This window comes from Lipophrys pholis (assembly GCF_963383615.2).
Source record: "Lipophrys pholis genome assembly, chromosome: 12".
Classification (NCBI taxonomy): Eukaryota; Metazoa; Chordata; class Actinopteri; order Blenniiformes; family Blenniidae; genus Lipophrys; species Lipophrys pholis.
The window spans coordinates 23,334,521-23,350,408 of NC_137641.1; the positions used below are offsets into that span (position 1 = coordinate 23,334,521).

Consider the following 15,888-nt stretch of genomic DNA (forward strand, 5'->3'; position numbering starts at 1 on the left):
AAAGTAATCCATCCCCTTGTTGTGGGTTTTTGAGCTGTGTGGCAATAACAAACTGGCTGGCTCTTTTTCTCTTAAAATGTCCAAAATGTTATGTTACGGCTTTTTCTATGGCATGATGGAAATGTAACTAGTATTTATGGATTGTACAACTATTCTCACAGACAATGACTTCTGGAAGACTCCCGAAGATTATGCAGTGATTGATTTGGTGATTACCATAATCAAGCCTTTCCCTGATGCAGCGCAGTCTAGGGGCCTCAGTCATAGACCTTTGGCAAAAAGATTTTAAATTCTTTCAATCGATTAATGATGCTATGTACTATGATTGTTGGGACCTTCAACAATTTTGTAATGTTCAAATTGCTTCTTTGCCTTTCTGTACTTTTGACAGACTCGGTCCCTCCAAAACTGCCTTTTTTTCCTGCCCAATCATTCCACTGAGCTGCTGTCAATTAATCTAATTTGTTTTCAAATGTATCTTGGGCAGTATCATAAACTTTTTCTGTCCCTTCTTTCAAAATTTGGGAGATTTGTAACCTCTTTTATGTTTATTGTCTGTATTTAATGAAATATAAGAGTGGTACATAATGGCATGCTGTTTTCTAATTAGGGTTTTTACTTGTTGTCAGTGTGACATAGAGGAAAAAAAGTTAAAAGAGAAAAGTTTTCAACCCCATAGGATCCCTTTTCTTGAAGCATCACTCCTTTAGACATTCGCACTTACTATCACACTTAAAAAGTATAGTTCATCTCAACAGGATCCTAATTTAGAGCATTTTCCTCAACAATAACATTACATAAGCTCTTTTATTTGTTTGGCAAAAGCTGCCATGGTTATTTTGTTATTTTTATTTAGTTATTTTGTAATTTGTTGCTTTGGTGGATTCAATTAACTTAATTTGAAATACAGTTTTTCTCTTGTTTTTCAAATTTTTCCAGAGCATATTTGGACGTGAAAGAGCTGAAAGAGATTCTGCATTTGGACGGCTCGACTCACCTGAACGTCTTCTTTGCCAATTCTTCTGATGAAGATCTGGCAGGGGTTGCCACTTGGCCCTGGGACAAAGAGGCTCTCACACATTTGGGTAGAACACAAACAGAAACACATACATGCATGCATCCGCACTCTCATTCCCACACTTTAAGTAGATGCACACATCCCTTCTTTGGCAGCCCTGATTGTTGATTTTGAGTAATTACAGTTCAAGCCTCAAGCAGTTTCTGTCTTCATCATAGCTCTCACAGGGAAGGAGGTGATAATGAAGCTGAGGAGGCCCATGAATAATGCATTGTCTGAATCTTACTCCACTTCCACAATTACTTTACACTACATTAGAAATAGACATTTGTATTTTGTGCATACTCACTTGAGTGTTTTTTTTCATCGTACATATGAGTGACATCCTCATCTGTGTTTTTTCAGGTGGAATTGTGCTGAACCCTTCCTTCTACGGTACATTTGGCCACACTGACACAATGGTGCATGAGATCGGTCATAGCCTCGGCCTTTACCATGTGTTTCGAGGCATTTCGGAGATTGAATCGTGTAATGACGCGTGTTTGGAAACCGAGCCCTCAATGGAGACGGGCGATCTCTGTGCCGACACAAACCCCACTCCCAAATACAAAGGCTGCACCGATCCTGAACCGGGAAATGAGACCTGCGGCTGTCGGCATTTCACGCACACGCCGTTTAACAACTACATGAGTTATGCAGGTGAGACGGGGCCTCTCGAGTGCATTTTGCTTACTGACCATGGCAATTTGAAGAGTCTCTGTCTGTGTGCACACCCAGACAGGTGTGGAATTTTGCAGGTGAAATAGCAATGGCAAAACATCCCGGAGACAAATCTTTTTATATCATTCACTGTGCTCCAAAAGCTGTTTTTGGCCTGAGATAAGTTGAAGAAAATAATGTTACAACACACCAACAGGTGGCTTGGATTTATAAAGCAATTTCATACCTCATTTATTTTCATATAACTGATTAATCCGAAATCCTATCATCACCCTGACCGACTGCCTCTTTTGTCTGCAGATGATTCCTGCACAGACTCTTTCACACTGAACCAGGTGGCGAGGATGCACTGCTACCTGGACCTCATCTACCAGACCTGGCAACCTGCCTCCAAACCTCCTCCTGTACCAATGGCGCCCCAAGTGGTTGAGCAGCATCATAATTCCATCACCCTGGAATGGTTTCCTCCAATATCGGGACACTTTTATGACAGGTGAAATTAACTACAGAGAGGTTGTCAAGCAGAAGCATGAGTTCATAAAAGTTCATACTCAATGAGTTATACCACATTTCCAGTATATACATGTCATATACCTTAATTTGCTGTCAATACCGTGTTTGTTTATCACACACGACTTCTTTGGTCTGTATCTAAGTTGGTTGCTGTGCCTCCCTGTTGGTTTCCTAGAGAAGTGGGATCAGTGTGTGATAAATGCACAGAGGGGAGAGTTCTCCTGCAATATGCCTCCAATTCGTCTTCTCCACGACCGTGCGCCCCTTCTGGACATTGGTCCCCACGAGAGGCTGAAGGTAGGCAACAACATTTAATACCACGGTTCTTGGCACTGTGCTTTGTCATTTATTGATGATGTTGGGGCTCTTCTCGGGAACATGCAGTCATTGCATCCACCTCTCATCCACAGCTGAAGAGTAGGATAGTGCGGCTTGATGTTTGTCTTCTGAGTCAATACAGAAATGTTGGTCAGTGAGTCAGCCTCGAAACATGTGAATGACTAACTGTATTCGTGACACTAGTATCGTGGGACAACATGAAAAGATCAAGGAGGTCAATTCCCAATGGATGGGGCCGTATGGTACCACTGTCCCAAGGCTCAAACCCAAGGCCAAAGATAATGTCGATGCAGTAATTTCCCATTTTTAGATGCAGTTCACGAGGTTTACATGTTAAAATTTGCTCAATTTGCTGGAAAGCCATTTTTCTCCCCTCGTATTGTTGTCATAGCCACGAAGGAACGTTTGAGCATAAATGCAGACATATCAACTTATAACATTAGAGGCGGATTTTCTTTCACTTATCAATTAGAGCTTGACTCCTTTGTGCACCTCTGATCACTCCATTGTTCTGGTATCAAGCGTTTTCTGGATTTTGTGCATGCATGTGGCTGGTTGCAGCTGTGTGTGCATGCTGTCATGTTTCTTACAGTTTCTCGTAAACATTTTAATGGATATGAGTTTTTAAATCAAAATCAGTTACATGAGGAGCACACTTACACCATGCCTTGCAGGTATGCGTTTACACAAATACTTCTGGTGGAGCAAAGTTTTATATTTTTCTTAATTTGAATTAAGAAATTTAAGACACTTCCTCGTGTGGAAAGTATATAGCCATGGTAGTAAATGTTATATATTTTTTTTCCTGGACCAGCTGTATTACCAGAGGGCCTGTTGCTTCAAAAGCATTTTAACACTTCATTGGCACTAAATTCTGCTTGGCTTTCATCTCTGTCTGTTGACAATGTGTTGTGCTGAAGCTGATCAGACCCAAAAGCTCTGGGGAACTTTCTGTAGGTGATTTAGTTGCTCATGTTTATACATAGGACTTTAATTTCTGACTAGCACAACGTATCTCCTCAAGTCCCTGATACCCTCTAAGAATGAAGGTATCAGGAAATATTACAACACAGTAATAACTGGAGATACAGAGCAACCACCAGAAAGGTCAAAGAAAGAGTTTTATTTAAAAATTTTAACGTATCTATAAGTATATGCTAGTATATACATTTTATGCAGTTTATCCTGCCATTAGTTGTATTGCAGTAGATGTGTTACTTATGAATAGGAGTGTGCACAATCAATAAATAATAGTGACTTGGAACTTTTTATGATCCTTTTAAAGTCATGCAGATTTTGATTACCAAATCTACAATTTACTTATTTGCTTTTAAATTTCAAAGGCTGACAGCCATTAATATGTTTTTGCAATCATGGCATCATCTATCTTCATATAGCAGAAAAAATTATAAGTCTGTCAGCAGCCTCAAGCTACATCACAATGCATCAAGGAAAAAACAACAACAAAAAAAAACAACAACAACACAGTGCTGGTTTTAAATGCAGGAAATCCATATGGGCAGGTCAGCCTGTTACAGTTGTATTTACCAATAATAACGATATATATATATATATATACAGTCTCTGCACTGACTGTAGTGTGTGCACCAGAGGCAAGTCTGGGCTTGCCCATCACGCTGTGTGTGTAAACGGTATTTTCCATCCTGTTTGTGGCAGATCCTCATTCACTGTAAACTTGACGTGAGCCAGGTACTCACTGGATACACCAGATACCACAGCAGCTGTCCTGCTGTGATGATGCATATGTGTCCAACAGTTATAGATATTCTGGCAAGCGGCAAATTCTAACATATGGCAAGCACAAGTGTTTGAATATTGACTGTTGACGTAGTATTGTTATTAAAAGAAGATGGGCATATGTATTCATTTGCATTCATGGATGCTTGGCAATTGTAATCTAAGGACGCGCGAGCTGTCTCTTCCTCACTGCTTGGCTGGGAAACACTGATGTGGCCACACCGAGCCAGAATGCCTCTCATAAATCTTCACTACTCTATGCCCAGGAGAAATATTGCCTCAGTAAAAAAAGAAAGCAATAATGAAAAAAGGACCAAAAAAAAAGGACACAGATATAGATTCAGGAGGGGTGGGGGTGGCGGTGGGGGTGTGTGGGGGTGGATTGTGGGTGTGTGTGGGGGGTTGTTGTGAGAGAAAAGGTGGGGTCAAAAACACCCAGGATGGTTAAGGGAATTGTATGGTTTGTGCCATTAACAAAGGAAGATCCTAGATGGACCAGTCCACCAACACATATACTGAGTGGTTCGATGAGAGTGTGCATTTACGAGGTGATGTCTTTATTGTGCATTTACAATGAATTGTACATGCATGTGTAAATATCTATAGATTCACTCACTAATTTTTAAAGATAAGTGCATGTGTGTGCCAAGATGTAAGAAGCCTCATTAAAAGAAGCACTGCCATACTAAAGACCTGTGAAGGTAATATACGTGACATTATTTAGGATGAGGTAATTCATTTTAAATCATAACCAAAGGTAACCGTTCATAAATTAGTAACTTTCAACACAGCAAACAAGAATAGAAAAATAAACATAAATTAAATGAAATATTGTCTATTGTCTCTCCAGCTCTTGTTAAATTTTGTACTACTACATTGATGCACATATTTTGTACGCCGGTCAGTCTAAAATCATTGAACCTGTCTAGTCAATCAAAATACTTATTTTAACATCAATCAATCACTTCAAAATCAATTTGGGACTTTAATTCAGTGGTGAAATTTGTTTTGCTGCTTTCAAAATTGTAAAAAGAATGTGAGTGGTGATCAAAACCCTAATCTATATTTTAATAGCTCCCTTGAGTTTGAATTATGACTTGTTGTGTTTCACTGAAGTGAGGGCAGCCCCCAATATCGTTTCTGTGAAAATTAAGTAAAAATACAAGTAAGTCAAATAAAGTAGCGCTAATGAACCCTTGTACACAACAGCGACTTGTAGGGAGGAGAGATCATAAGGGTCAGATATAAATCTCCAAGGTAAACTGTCTTCATCTGGAAAATATATTAGCTCAACAGTTAGGAAAATTCTTCCCTTGTTTTTTGGTTACTGGATATGTTTTTAAATCTTCTGGCTTCCTCTGTGACAAAAAAAACAAACCCCAACAACAATAATCTGATAGTGATGTGTAACACCTATACCATCTGCTCCACGCTTAGAAAAAAAAGAGAGCAACGCGTTGTGACATTGATTCCCAAGCTGTAGAGTGTCTGTTGACTTTCTAAAGTGTGTCTCTGCGTCTGCAAAGTGTCTCCCTGTTTGTGTGTGTGTGTGTGTGTGTGTGTGTCAGGGCAAAAGGGTTGGTGGGGGGTGGGTTGATGTCTGCCTTCTGAGTGAGGAAGTGTGTAACAGTGTGTGACAGTGAGTCATCGATAGTGAGAGTCGGAGCCAGACGCTTCTTAGAAAGCATAAAGCGTTGCATGCCCGGACATATCCCGCTTTGTTTATTCACCGTGCTCTCTGGACTTCTTGAGGATGTGCATGATTGTTCAGAGCAGGAGAATTATGACTGGATAGTGGTCAGACACCAACATCTATCTTGGGGTTATACCTGACCTTATTATTCTTCTAGCTTATCTCTCTAAGCTGTGTCAACCAGCGATTGTCCCAGTTTCGGGAATTTGGTATTTCTTTTCCTGCACATGACAATGAGTGGATTCAAGTGGCTACCAGTATTACTAATTATAGATTTTTTTTTGTAATTTATGTCTGTAATAAAATGGCAGCTGTGACTCAAGTGATAGAACAGGTCATTTCTGGTCAGTGTGTGTGTGTGTGTGTGTGTGTGTGTGTGTGTGTGTGTGTGCCGGTGTGTGAATGTGACTGATCATGTTAACCACTTTAAAACATGCAATACAAGTAAAGTCCTATTACCATTTATGATCAAAGGATTTAACAAGGAGTTATTTCGTGATTGATTGCCTTTATTACCAGCAAGTTCACTCACCAATTTACAATCAGGGAATATGACTCCTTATAAAAACAGTATAATGGAAGATTTAAAAAAAAAGAAAAAAAACTATGTTTAAATTAGCATTACTGCAGCATGAAAAACGTTTTTGTGTGCATCTGTCTGAGTCGAGGAGTCAATTCAGTAAGCCTAACACAAATAGCTCTGGTGAAAGAAAAATTGTCTTGCAAAAAAAAGTGAAGGTAGTTTTACTTTCAGTGGGGACACCGTTCATCAGGGTGTTGCATTATCCAGTCAAGTAAGTGCAAGCACATCTTTCCTAGTACTTTTTCTTTTTCAATTGCAAACTTCTGCTGTTTTGTCATTGATGTCAAAGATCTGCTGCCATGATACCTTTACTGAGTTGTAAAAATCTTGTCTGAGCACTTTAAAAAAAACAACCTGGGCAGGGGTTTGGCATCAGTCTTTAGACACATCCATTACTCCAACTGGACTTTGTGGAGTGTAGCTTTTAATCACCAATGCAAATGCATGCAGTTTTAAAATGCCAACATCTTTTTGCAGTTCCTGCAAACTGAGCAACTTGGAGAACAAATTACCTCAATCACTGTCATGTAAGCACTTCTACTATTGATGATTAGGGCTTTTCTTTTCTTTTTTTTTAAGAAACATTCATTAATTTTTGGCTTCCAGAGAAAGCTAAATCTTGTCTAAAGCTAAATGTAAAGTTAACATACTAACCTATAAATAATGATAATTCCTAAGCTGGGTTTTAGTGGCTATAATTATTAGAAATGGTCACATCAATTATAAAACAGCCTGAAATTTCTCAATATAAATAAAAAAAATTGAAAAATACAAACCTATCAGCAGTGTCCAGATCAATTAATCATTTCTGCGGCCTTCAGTATGTGTGTTTTTGCTGTGCATGGCTAATCATGATAATCATATTTTAATCAGCACTTCTACTGTTTGCTATTTAGTTTGGAATCTCATTGTTCGGTTAGGTTTATTACCTTTAGTCAAAAGTATCATTCGATCATGTAATTATAGATTTCTACACTGTTCACAACCACACAGGCAGCACTAAATCCATCACAGGCCAGTTTTGACCTGCAGGGAACTGTTTGGTAAAGAAGTGTAGAAAAAACAAACAAACTTGAGAGCTTAAATAAAAAGGCTCAAGTAAAACCTTGCACCGACTACACTGCCAAAATACACACTGCATTTCAATAATCCCCCCTTGGGATTGTGTTTCTGTAACATGGTATTACATAACTAATGCATTGCAATGGGAGCCAGTGTGTTGCCCACAGGCATCAGAGAACTGCAACAAGTATCTGTGATGGATGGATGGATGGATGGATGGATGGATGGATGGATGGATGGATGGATGGATGGATGGATGGATGGATGGATGGATGGATGGATGGATGGATGGATGGGTCCCCCCCCCGAGAAGCTTGTGAAATAGCTTTCTGATTCGAAAAGATTGATGACTCCTGAACACAATGTACTGACTTGTTTTCTTGGCATAAAATTTCATCCTTCAGAAATATTAAATTAAAAAAACATTTCAGAAGTGTGTACCACAGTTTGAAGGAGACGGAGGCCCTATCTCCTGTTTTGAAGTTTTAACAATATCGGAACAGTTCCTCGCCTCTTGCTGTAGACGTTTCATTGACTTTTGCAAACAGCAGATTATTTTACAATTAATAAAACCCATTCAACTTAAATTATTATGATTGTTATTCTTTTCTTCCTCCTTGAACACATTGTCCTGCCAATCATGGATGCATTCTTCATGTTTGTAATGCAGTTTATATCAACGTGCGTTACACAATAGATGACACCCATACTCTGTCTCCTCTTCAATCTCCAACCACATTAGCGGCCATGCCAGAGCAGGAGTGAGGCCCATCATAACAGCTGACATTACAAAATATTTTCAGTGGCTACAGCTCCCTTCTTTGCAAACTTAATGAAAGTGTACCCAGAAAGCCAGGACTACATGAGCCGAGCAAAGCCAAGCTCTTGGAGTACCTTAGTCCATTCTCTTCCAGCCCCCCTGCCTTACTCCCTCTCTTTTCTTGTTCTCTGACTCTCTTTCTCTTTTGCTTTAATTCACCTCCACAATGGCCACACACACACACACACGCGCGCGCACACACACACACACACACCCACCCACCCACACACACACACACACACACACACACACACACACACACACACACACACACACACACACACACACACACACACACACACACACACACACACACAACACACACACACACTTACAGTACAATAATAAATGTGTTGAGATAATGTGGCTTGGAAACCATATTCAGTCCTCACTTGATTAAACACTGGAATTTTGCATGGTGCCCAGAAATGAGGTTAGCAAATGGCTTCGTTGGTTGCCAGCTTGGAAGTGCACAAAAGGAAATCGAGGGAGAACATAGTGTCTGCCGCTTGCTGGCTTCTAAAAGTGCTTGATGAATGTTAGTGTACGTCACTTGGGATAATGCGAGTTAGCTGTGTGTGGACTCCAAATATGGCTGGAGTGTGACTGTTAGAGGTTGTAATGACTGTCGAAGTGAGAACCCTGCACAGGGCCCCTCACAGAAGGTACACACCTCAGCTCTGCCTTTCCTCTTCAGATGGACTCACAATGAACTCTCAGTTTCACCCCAATCTTGATGTTGCAAGAGCTGTTGATGCACCGAAAAAGATCCCTGATGCAAATCCATTATCTGCCAACACGCTTATGAATGCAGTTAGTCTTCACATTTGTGTCAAACGCGGACCTGCTCAAAAGACAAATGAATAGATTCTGCAACAACACATAGATTTATATTGCTAATAACTCTTCATGTTTGCTTTTTAAATGGCTTGAATCATGACTGTCTTGTCTGTGCATTAGAAGTCTCGATATTGTTTACATGTTGTGTACGTGTAGATACACGGGTGTTTGTGTTTGTCTCCTAGGCCCTCCAGATGTGGAGCAGGCCTGCGAGCCAAGCGTACGCACCTGGAGCCCCAACGCAGGGATCGAGCAGGGCGTCGTCGGCCTGTCGGAGTGCCCTCTTCAGGGCTGCATGCTTCAGCTGGAGTTTGCCTACCCGCTGGTGCCGGACTCCCTGACTGTGTGGGTCACCTTCTTCAGTCCCGAGGAGACGGCGCTACCTGCCATCCACAACATTTTGCTGCTGACCGTCAATGGGAACAACATTTCACTGGGCCCGAGTAATGTTTTCTGTGACACCCCACTGACTCTGAAGCTGGACATAGAGGAAGAGGTGTACGGGGTCCAGTTTTACACTATGGAGCAACACCTGGAGATTGACGCCACTCTTTTGGCGTCCAAGCCAGACTGCGCTCTTTGTAGGCATTGCCAACCGCTGCGCTACCGCTTGCTGCGCCAGCCCGCCTTCACCCACGCACCACATGGGCTGATGCTGAATGAACCCACCCGCCGATACACAGACAGGTGAGTGACCTGGTAGGTGAAAACTTTTTGTGCGAGAGCACGAGTGCCAGTCCTCTTTCAGGACATCGGCGCTGTGAGAAACTATTTCTGTTCTTCCCGAATGGATAAATATTAAAAAATAAAATAAATACGTAGTCTTTATTTAAAAAAAAAAAAAAAGAAAGACCAACCATTCTTCCTCGTAAAGGCTGAAACGGTTGGTTTTTATTAAAGATTTGCTGAGTGGTGGTGTGCCATTTAGCTTCCTGCTTTGGTGTGATGTTATTTGGGGGTTTAGAAATGTCTGCTAAAGGTATTTATTTGTCCGTGGAAACTCTCCACACAAAATATGTTCTCATAATAACAGATATCCTTTTCAATACCCCCAGGACTGCTAGCAAGCCACCGCTGCTTCTGCAGTTTCAAATCAGTTGCCCAACATTTGTTTCCTAAGTCACAGGTCAGTTGTTGCCCACATTTGTTTTTTCCCATGTTCCATGAAGCAAGGGCAAATAGACTGCTTGTTGAGGGTATTATCTACACACTGCGGTGAGAATTTAGTGCTTTGCTTTCATGGAATGTGCTGACTTGATAAAAGTGTGCTGCTGTATACATGGCACTGCTGCGTGTTATGCCATCTCACTATCGTGCTGTCAGCGTGGTTCACATGAGAAGGAAAGTGCTCGATAAGAGGTAAAAGGGTGAGTACGCATGTTATGCAAAACGGAGTGATGACATTCAAGTGTCCCTACACAACATCCTAGTTGAGTGACAACGTCTGTGGAGGGCTTCCTGCCGGAGGAATGTATTTATGTGGAGGTTTTGGCACACTTCAGTGATTATTGATGTACTGTAGGTAGTTTTACTGCTGCGGTGTATTTCACTAGCTGTGGTTGCATTCCAGTGGTAGTGGTCAGTGGCAAATGCCTTTTTTGTTTTGTTTTGTTTTGTTATGAGAGCATGTGGGATCTTGTCTCTGTTCAATGGTAAGAGAAGTGTTGTAGCACGTAAGTATGTTCATCCTCTCCATCAAAACCATTTTCTAATCTATCTGAGGAATAAATATAACAATAATAATAAAACAAAAATTTTTAAAAGGGACAATGCACTTTTCTAACAATGTTTTGTGTTGCTCCTTCCTTTTGGTTAAAATCTAATACTAAGTCGCTGATGCAGGTATCATCCCGAAATATCTTTTGAAGCATGCTTGCATATGTTTCTACTTTAGCTACCAGATAAGTGAAATCCTGATTCATTTGTTATTCTTCCACATATGAAAAATATATTCTGAGCAATAGATAAGTGCCGTGATGGATGCTTGTCAGATAACCTGTGTGTTTTTTCTACAACGTGAGTTTGGTAAGCTGCCGCAATGTCTTGTCACACCCGTGGTTCCACAACAAACAGACCCTTTGACATGTTGATGAGTAAAGTTCACTCTGATGTTTTGGCATGCCACAAATCTAATGTATAGTGCTTCGTTTGATCGCCGGGGTCCAGCTGCTGAAAAGCTTTTGTTGACCACACAGAAAGTTACTTCTCGCATGTTTCCACTGGGCTGGATGCGGGGGGGAGTGATTGACCTCCCGCTGTCAGGCCACTGGCCTTCTTCTCAGCCGGGGCAAACTGAGCAAGAGGAACGGCTGACATCTCGGCTTTTTTGGCTCCGTCCATGGGTGGTGATTTGTTTGGAATGGCTAACGACTGGGAGGTCAGGGTGACAGAGTAAATTATGGTGGCGGAGGGTGAAGAGGAGATGCAGGGTGGGAGGTTGGGACCAGTTGGGGGTAAATCATTGCTAAGCTTTGGGGGGTTAGGTGGTGGGTGGCAAAGCGTGATGAAGGAGAACATCAGGAGGTCAAGAAAGTATGAAGAAAGAGGGTAGGAGACTCAAACCATGACAGACAAAGGACAGCGACCACGCTTCTACTTTTCAACATGACTCTATGATGCTTTTATACGTTGTTTCCCTGATTTGTCTCTTTAAGTACTTTCTTCACAAATCTAATGATGCTTTTAACTCTTTATTGACTTAGTTAATATTAACTTAGATACACTTTCTGATAAAATGTGAAAACTCAAGACTCAATAACCATCAACATGTTACACAATTTCTGAGATTTTAGTTTCTCCTTCAAGGCCTTTTAATAATCTATCCACATATTTGTGTCAGCCCTACTTCAGTCAGAGATGACGGGAATATAATGTCAATTAGCACTTCAACTTATAACATTAATTTCCATTCCTTTGCAAATGTCCATGATTTTACCTCCAGCCAGTCTTGCCATATTAGTTGATCCCTAATGATGACAAATTCACAATATAGTTTTCTTTTTTTATATTTGCAATTAGACCTATGAGGAGAATCGCATAGATAATAACATGGCATGTGTTTGAATGCAAACTGGGATTCTGGTCTCATTCAGTTTAGTTGATGATGTGTCATCGCGACAAAAGTGAAGCGGCTCGTGCAAAATGAAGCTGCAAACTGTAACAACACATGGCCTTAAATAAAAGCAGGAATTTCCGATTAGGCATGGCCGCTTCTCTCCTTTAAAGTATCTCCTGTAATCATAAATGTGTAGGACAGGTTGTTAGACATACTGTCGGGGTTAAATTAATAGCAGTTAAACTTCAAATACCTGTCAGCTGCCAAACTGATAAAAGGAGCAGTGCTTTGTTTGTTAATCTTGCAGGCTCAATCTAACTTTTCCTTCCCCCTCAACTTCCTTATATTTATCTGTGTTTCCCATCTGGGATCCTTCAGCCAAGAACAACATGAAGTTACACAATGGAAACACATCCATATGCATGCTCACACATAAGCGTAGCGCACACACCAGCAAAGGCAGGGACACACACACACACACACACACACACACACACACACACACACACACACACACACACAGACACACACACACACACACACACACACACACACACACACACACACAGATGAACACAAACCCACGCAAGCGTTCTTCTTGTGCTCAGAAGCGGACACATTCGCACATGCTTCTACGTGTAATCACCAGGTTCTATCGACGAATGAGCCACGATAAAAGCTCTGCCCCTACAGGGGGTCCGAAGTATAATGGCGAAGCAACGTAGGGCGGAATATTGAAATTTTATCATGTGACACGTTCACGGTGAGTGGGGTGAGTTTCTTTGTAATATGAGCTGGATTTCAGTTCAGTTACATATGATATGTGATCATTTACAGATGAACGTGTGGCTTTGTGAATTTGAGATGTGATCCGGAAATGATCTGTATCTGTGAATATCATCTACCGCACACGTGTCAAATTATTATCTCAAGTGGTGATCCTTTCACCATATTTTAATGATCTTACCAAGAAAAACACAACAAAATATTTTCATCACTAATTCTATTTTCTGGCATACGGAAATAGAAGAAATCAGTTAAAATAGTACCTAACCTTTCATTTATTCAGTCATTCATTCCCTCACTCCTTTCGGAGCTCTCATTTCAACTGTGGTAAATTCCACACATTTTTTTCGGTTACACCAAGTGACCTGGAAAAGATTATATTACTGATGCATTATGCATGTTTGAAAATGTTTGCTATTTTTATTGAGAAAGACAGTGATCCATGCTGTAATAAATTCTCAAGTTAAACCATGAAACAGGTTTTCATATTTTTAGGTTCATGAATTAAAATCACATTGGCTGATTCACTCTTTATGATATTTTACAAAGAGTTAGACTTGGTGGATTTCGCTGAGTCGGTGGAGTAGACCCAATTAAATTGGTCGTCGAATCAGACGAAGAAGTCAGACGATGGAGAACCAAGCATGACTGCCTACATCTGCCTCTGCAGTGATCATTTTACCTCAGGTAGTTTCACTAACTTTCCCCTCAGACAACAGTGTTTCTGGATTAAACTCTTGTGATGATTATCAGACCATCTGGCACTAGTGTTGTCACCGTTACCAAGTTATTGTCTTATAGCTGTGGTTTTTTTCCACACTGGTGACATCGGAAGTACTGCACTTTCACTGTTCAATCACTTATTCAAATGGCTGGTTGACAACCCAGTTATCTGTAGTGTTACCACGTCTTGAAGTGGCCATATTGAGTTCAGTCGGGGGGGAATCAGCGATGCTCCTAATTGGGAACAGGTTGAACCCCGCGTTTAAGCTGTTGTTATCATTGTTATCACGCTAAGAGGAGTAGCACTTCTGACCTTTTGGAACCAAATGTACATTTTCACATCCAGGAAACATATGCTCAGCACACCCAACACTATGTGGAGACACTACTGGCGGAGGAGGTTTTGCTATGTGGTTTTTGGATCGTTACATGTATTTTAAAAGACCTTCCACCCACAAGCTGACAAGCTTCTTCTTTTAAAAAAAAAAAAAAACTGCACTGATCCTACTCCTTCAGTTCGTGATCGTTTTCACCATTTTTGTTGTCATTAGATAGTTCTTGTTTTAAAGAAATTGTGACTCAGATGATGTGAGTGGCCTGCACTAGTTTTCATCAATGATTAGAAAGATTAGATGAGAGAAATGTTGTAGTAGACTGTCATTGTATTTGGCTGATATGAAATCTCAAGTTCGTCCCATGGATTTACATTAAACTTTTTCTCTCTTTTTTTTTTTAAATCTGTCTCCACTACTCTACAATTACAATAAATTCTGTTCCTAATATGTGTGATTTAGTAAAACGTTGAATAGATTTCCCTCTACTAATTCATTATGGTTGTATCTCAAAAATTAAAAGTAATAAATCATACTGGCAAAATCCCCCCCCCCCCCCCCCCCTCCTTTTTTTCTTCTTGCTGCCATGATCCCGTGAAGCCGTTTAGCACCACCACAAGGATGACCCACCCCTGCATGATACAAAAGCACTGATCCAAGAACTATACCAGCTTTTCACTTGGGGAAATTGTGTGATCTAGTTTAATACAATGCGTATACAAAATTGCGTGATAGATTGATAGATAACTTTCTCCGGAGACTTTTTAAAAAAAAATATCTTATTGTGGCACTTTACCAACACTACATCGCTCCACAATTGCTTTCAGGAGAGCTCCTGTTATTCCTTGCAGAGCAAATATATGATTGTCAGTATAATGGAAACATCCAAAGAGTGCTGTCATTTTCCTTCTGCTGAGATCTCCAACGAGATGAACCCAACTCATTCAAAGCTATTGGGAAAACCACTATTTTGAATCTAACTATAGATGCCGAACACCCAGTGGGAAGATAAAACTGACTGAACCAAGGAGGAATAGATGACCTCATGTTTTCCACACAAACCCCATGTCCTGTACCTTCTCCAGAATCTAATCTAGCAATCACAATATGCTCCTCTATTTTTCTTATCTCCTCACATATTTTTCCTCAATGCATTTTCCTCTGCTTTGTTTCTCCAGTACTCCCGTACTCACTTTCCCACTGCTTGTACTTGCATGACCCTTTCTCTCAATGTGGCCTGATCAAGCTTTACTAATACTTTTCCATACAATGGATTGCGTAAATTACAATAGCCTGAAATCCCCCCCCCCCCCCCCCCCCCCCCCCAAAAAAAAAAGGAACCTGTGAGTACTTACTTTCAAAGCAGTGTCTGTTACCCTCCTCTTTCCATCTACTCTCTGTGTTTGGTCTTCTCGAAGATAAAGTCTCCAACAGATTGACTTTTCCAGGGGCTAAACTAATTCAATTACAGGGGGCATGTTTGAGTGTAGCCTGGAGTTTCACCAACATGAGCCAACACTACAGACCAGGATATATTATTGTATAGACCAGAGTCTGTCAGGTCAAACATTCCGTGTTGATAATAATAAAGCCAACAAAAATATTTCATCTCAGGCACAGGTTTCACAGTGGGGAAATTCATTTTG

General features: G+C 40.7%; 1 protein-coding gene across 1 annotated transcript in view; it reads left to right on the plus strand.

Annotated features, from left to right (window-relative positions):
* The window catches only part of LOC308118078 (pappalysin-1-like), a gene marked incomplete at its 5' end in the record, with an annotated part of 92,081 nt that overhangs the window by 16,048 nt on the left and 60,145 nt on the right, over positions 1 to 15,888 (plus strand). The window contains 5 exons of the mRNA XM_080477308.1: positions 940 to 1,085; positions 1,424 to 1,717; positions 2,039 to 2,231; positions 2,427 to 2,548; positions 9,532 to 10,033. Of these exons, the coding sequence (XP_080333434.1) occupies positions 940 to 1,085; positions 1,424 to 1,717; positions 2,039 to 2,231; positions 2,427 to 2,548; positions 9,532 to 10,033 (1,257 nt within the window). The remainder of the gene's footprint in view (positions 1 to 939; positions 1,086 to 1,423; positions 1,718 to 2,038; positions 2,232 to 2,426; positions 2,549 to 9,531; positions 10,034 to 15,888) is intronic.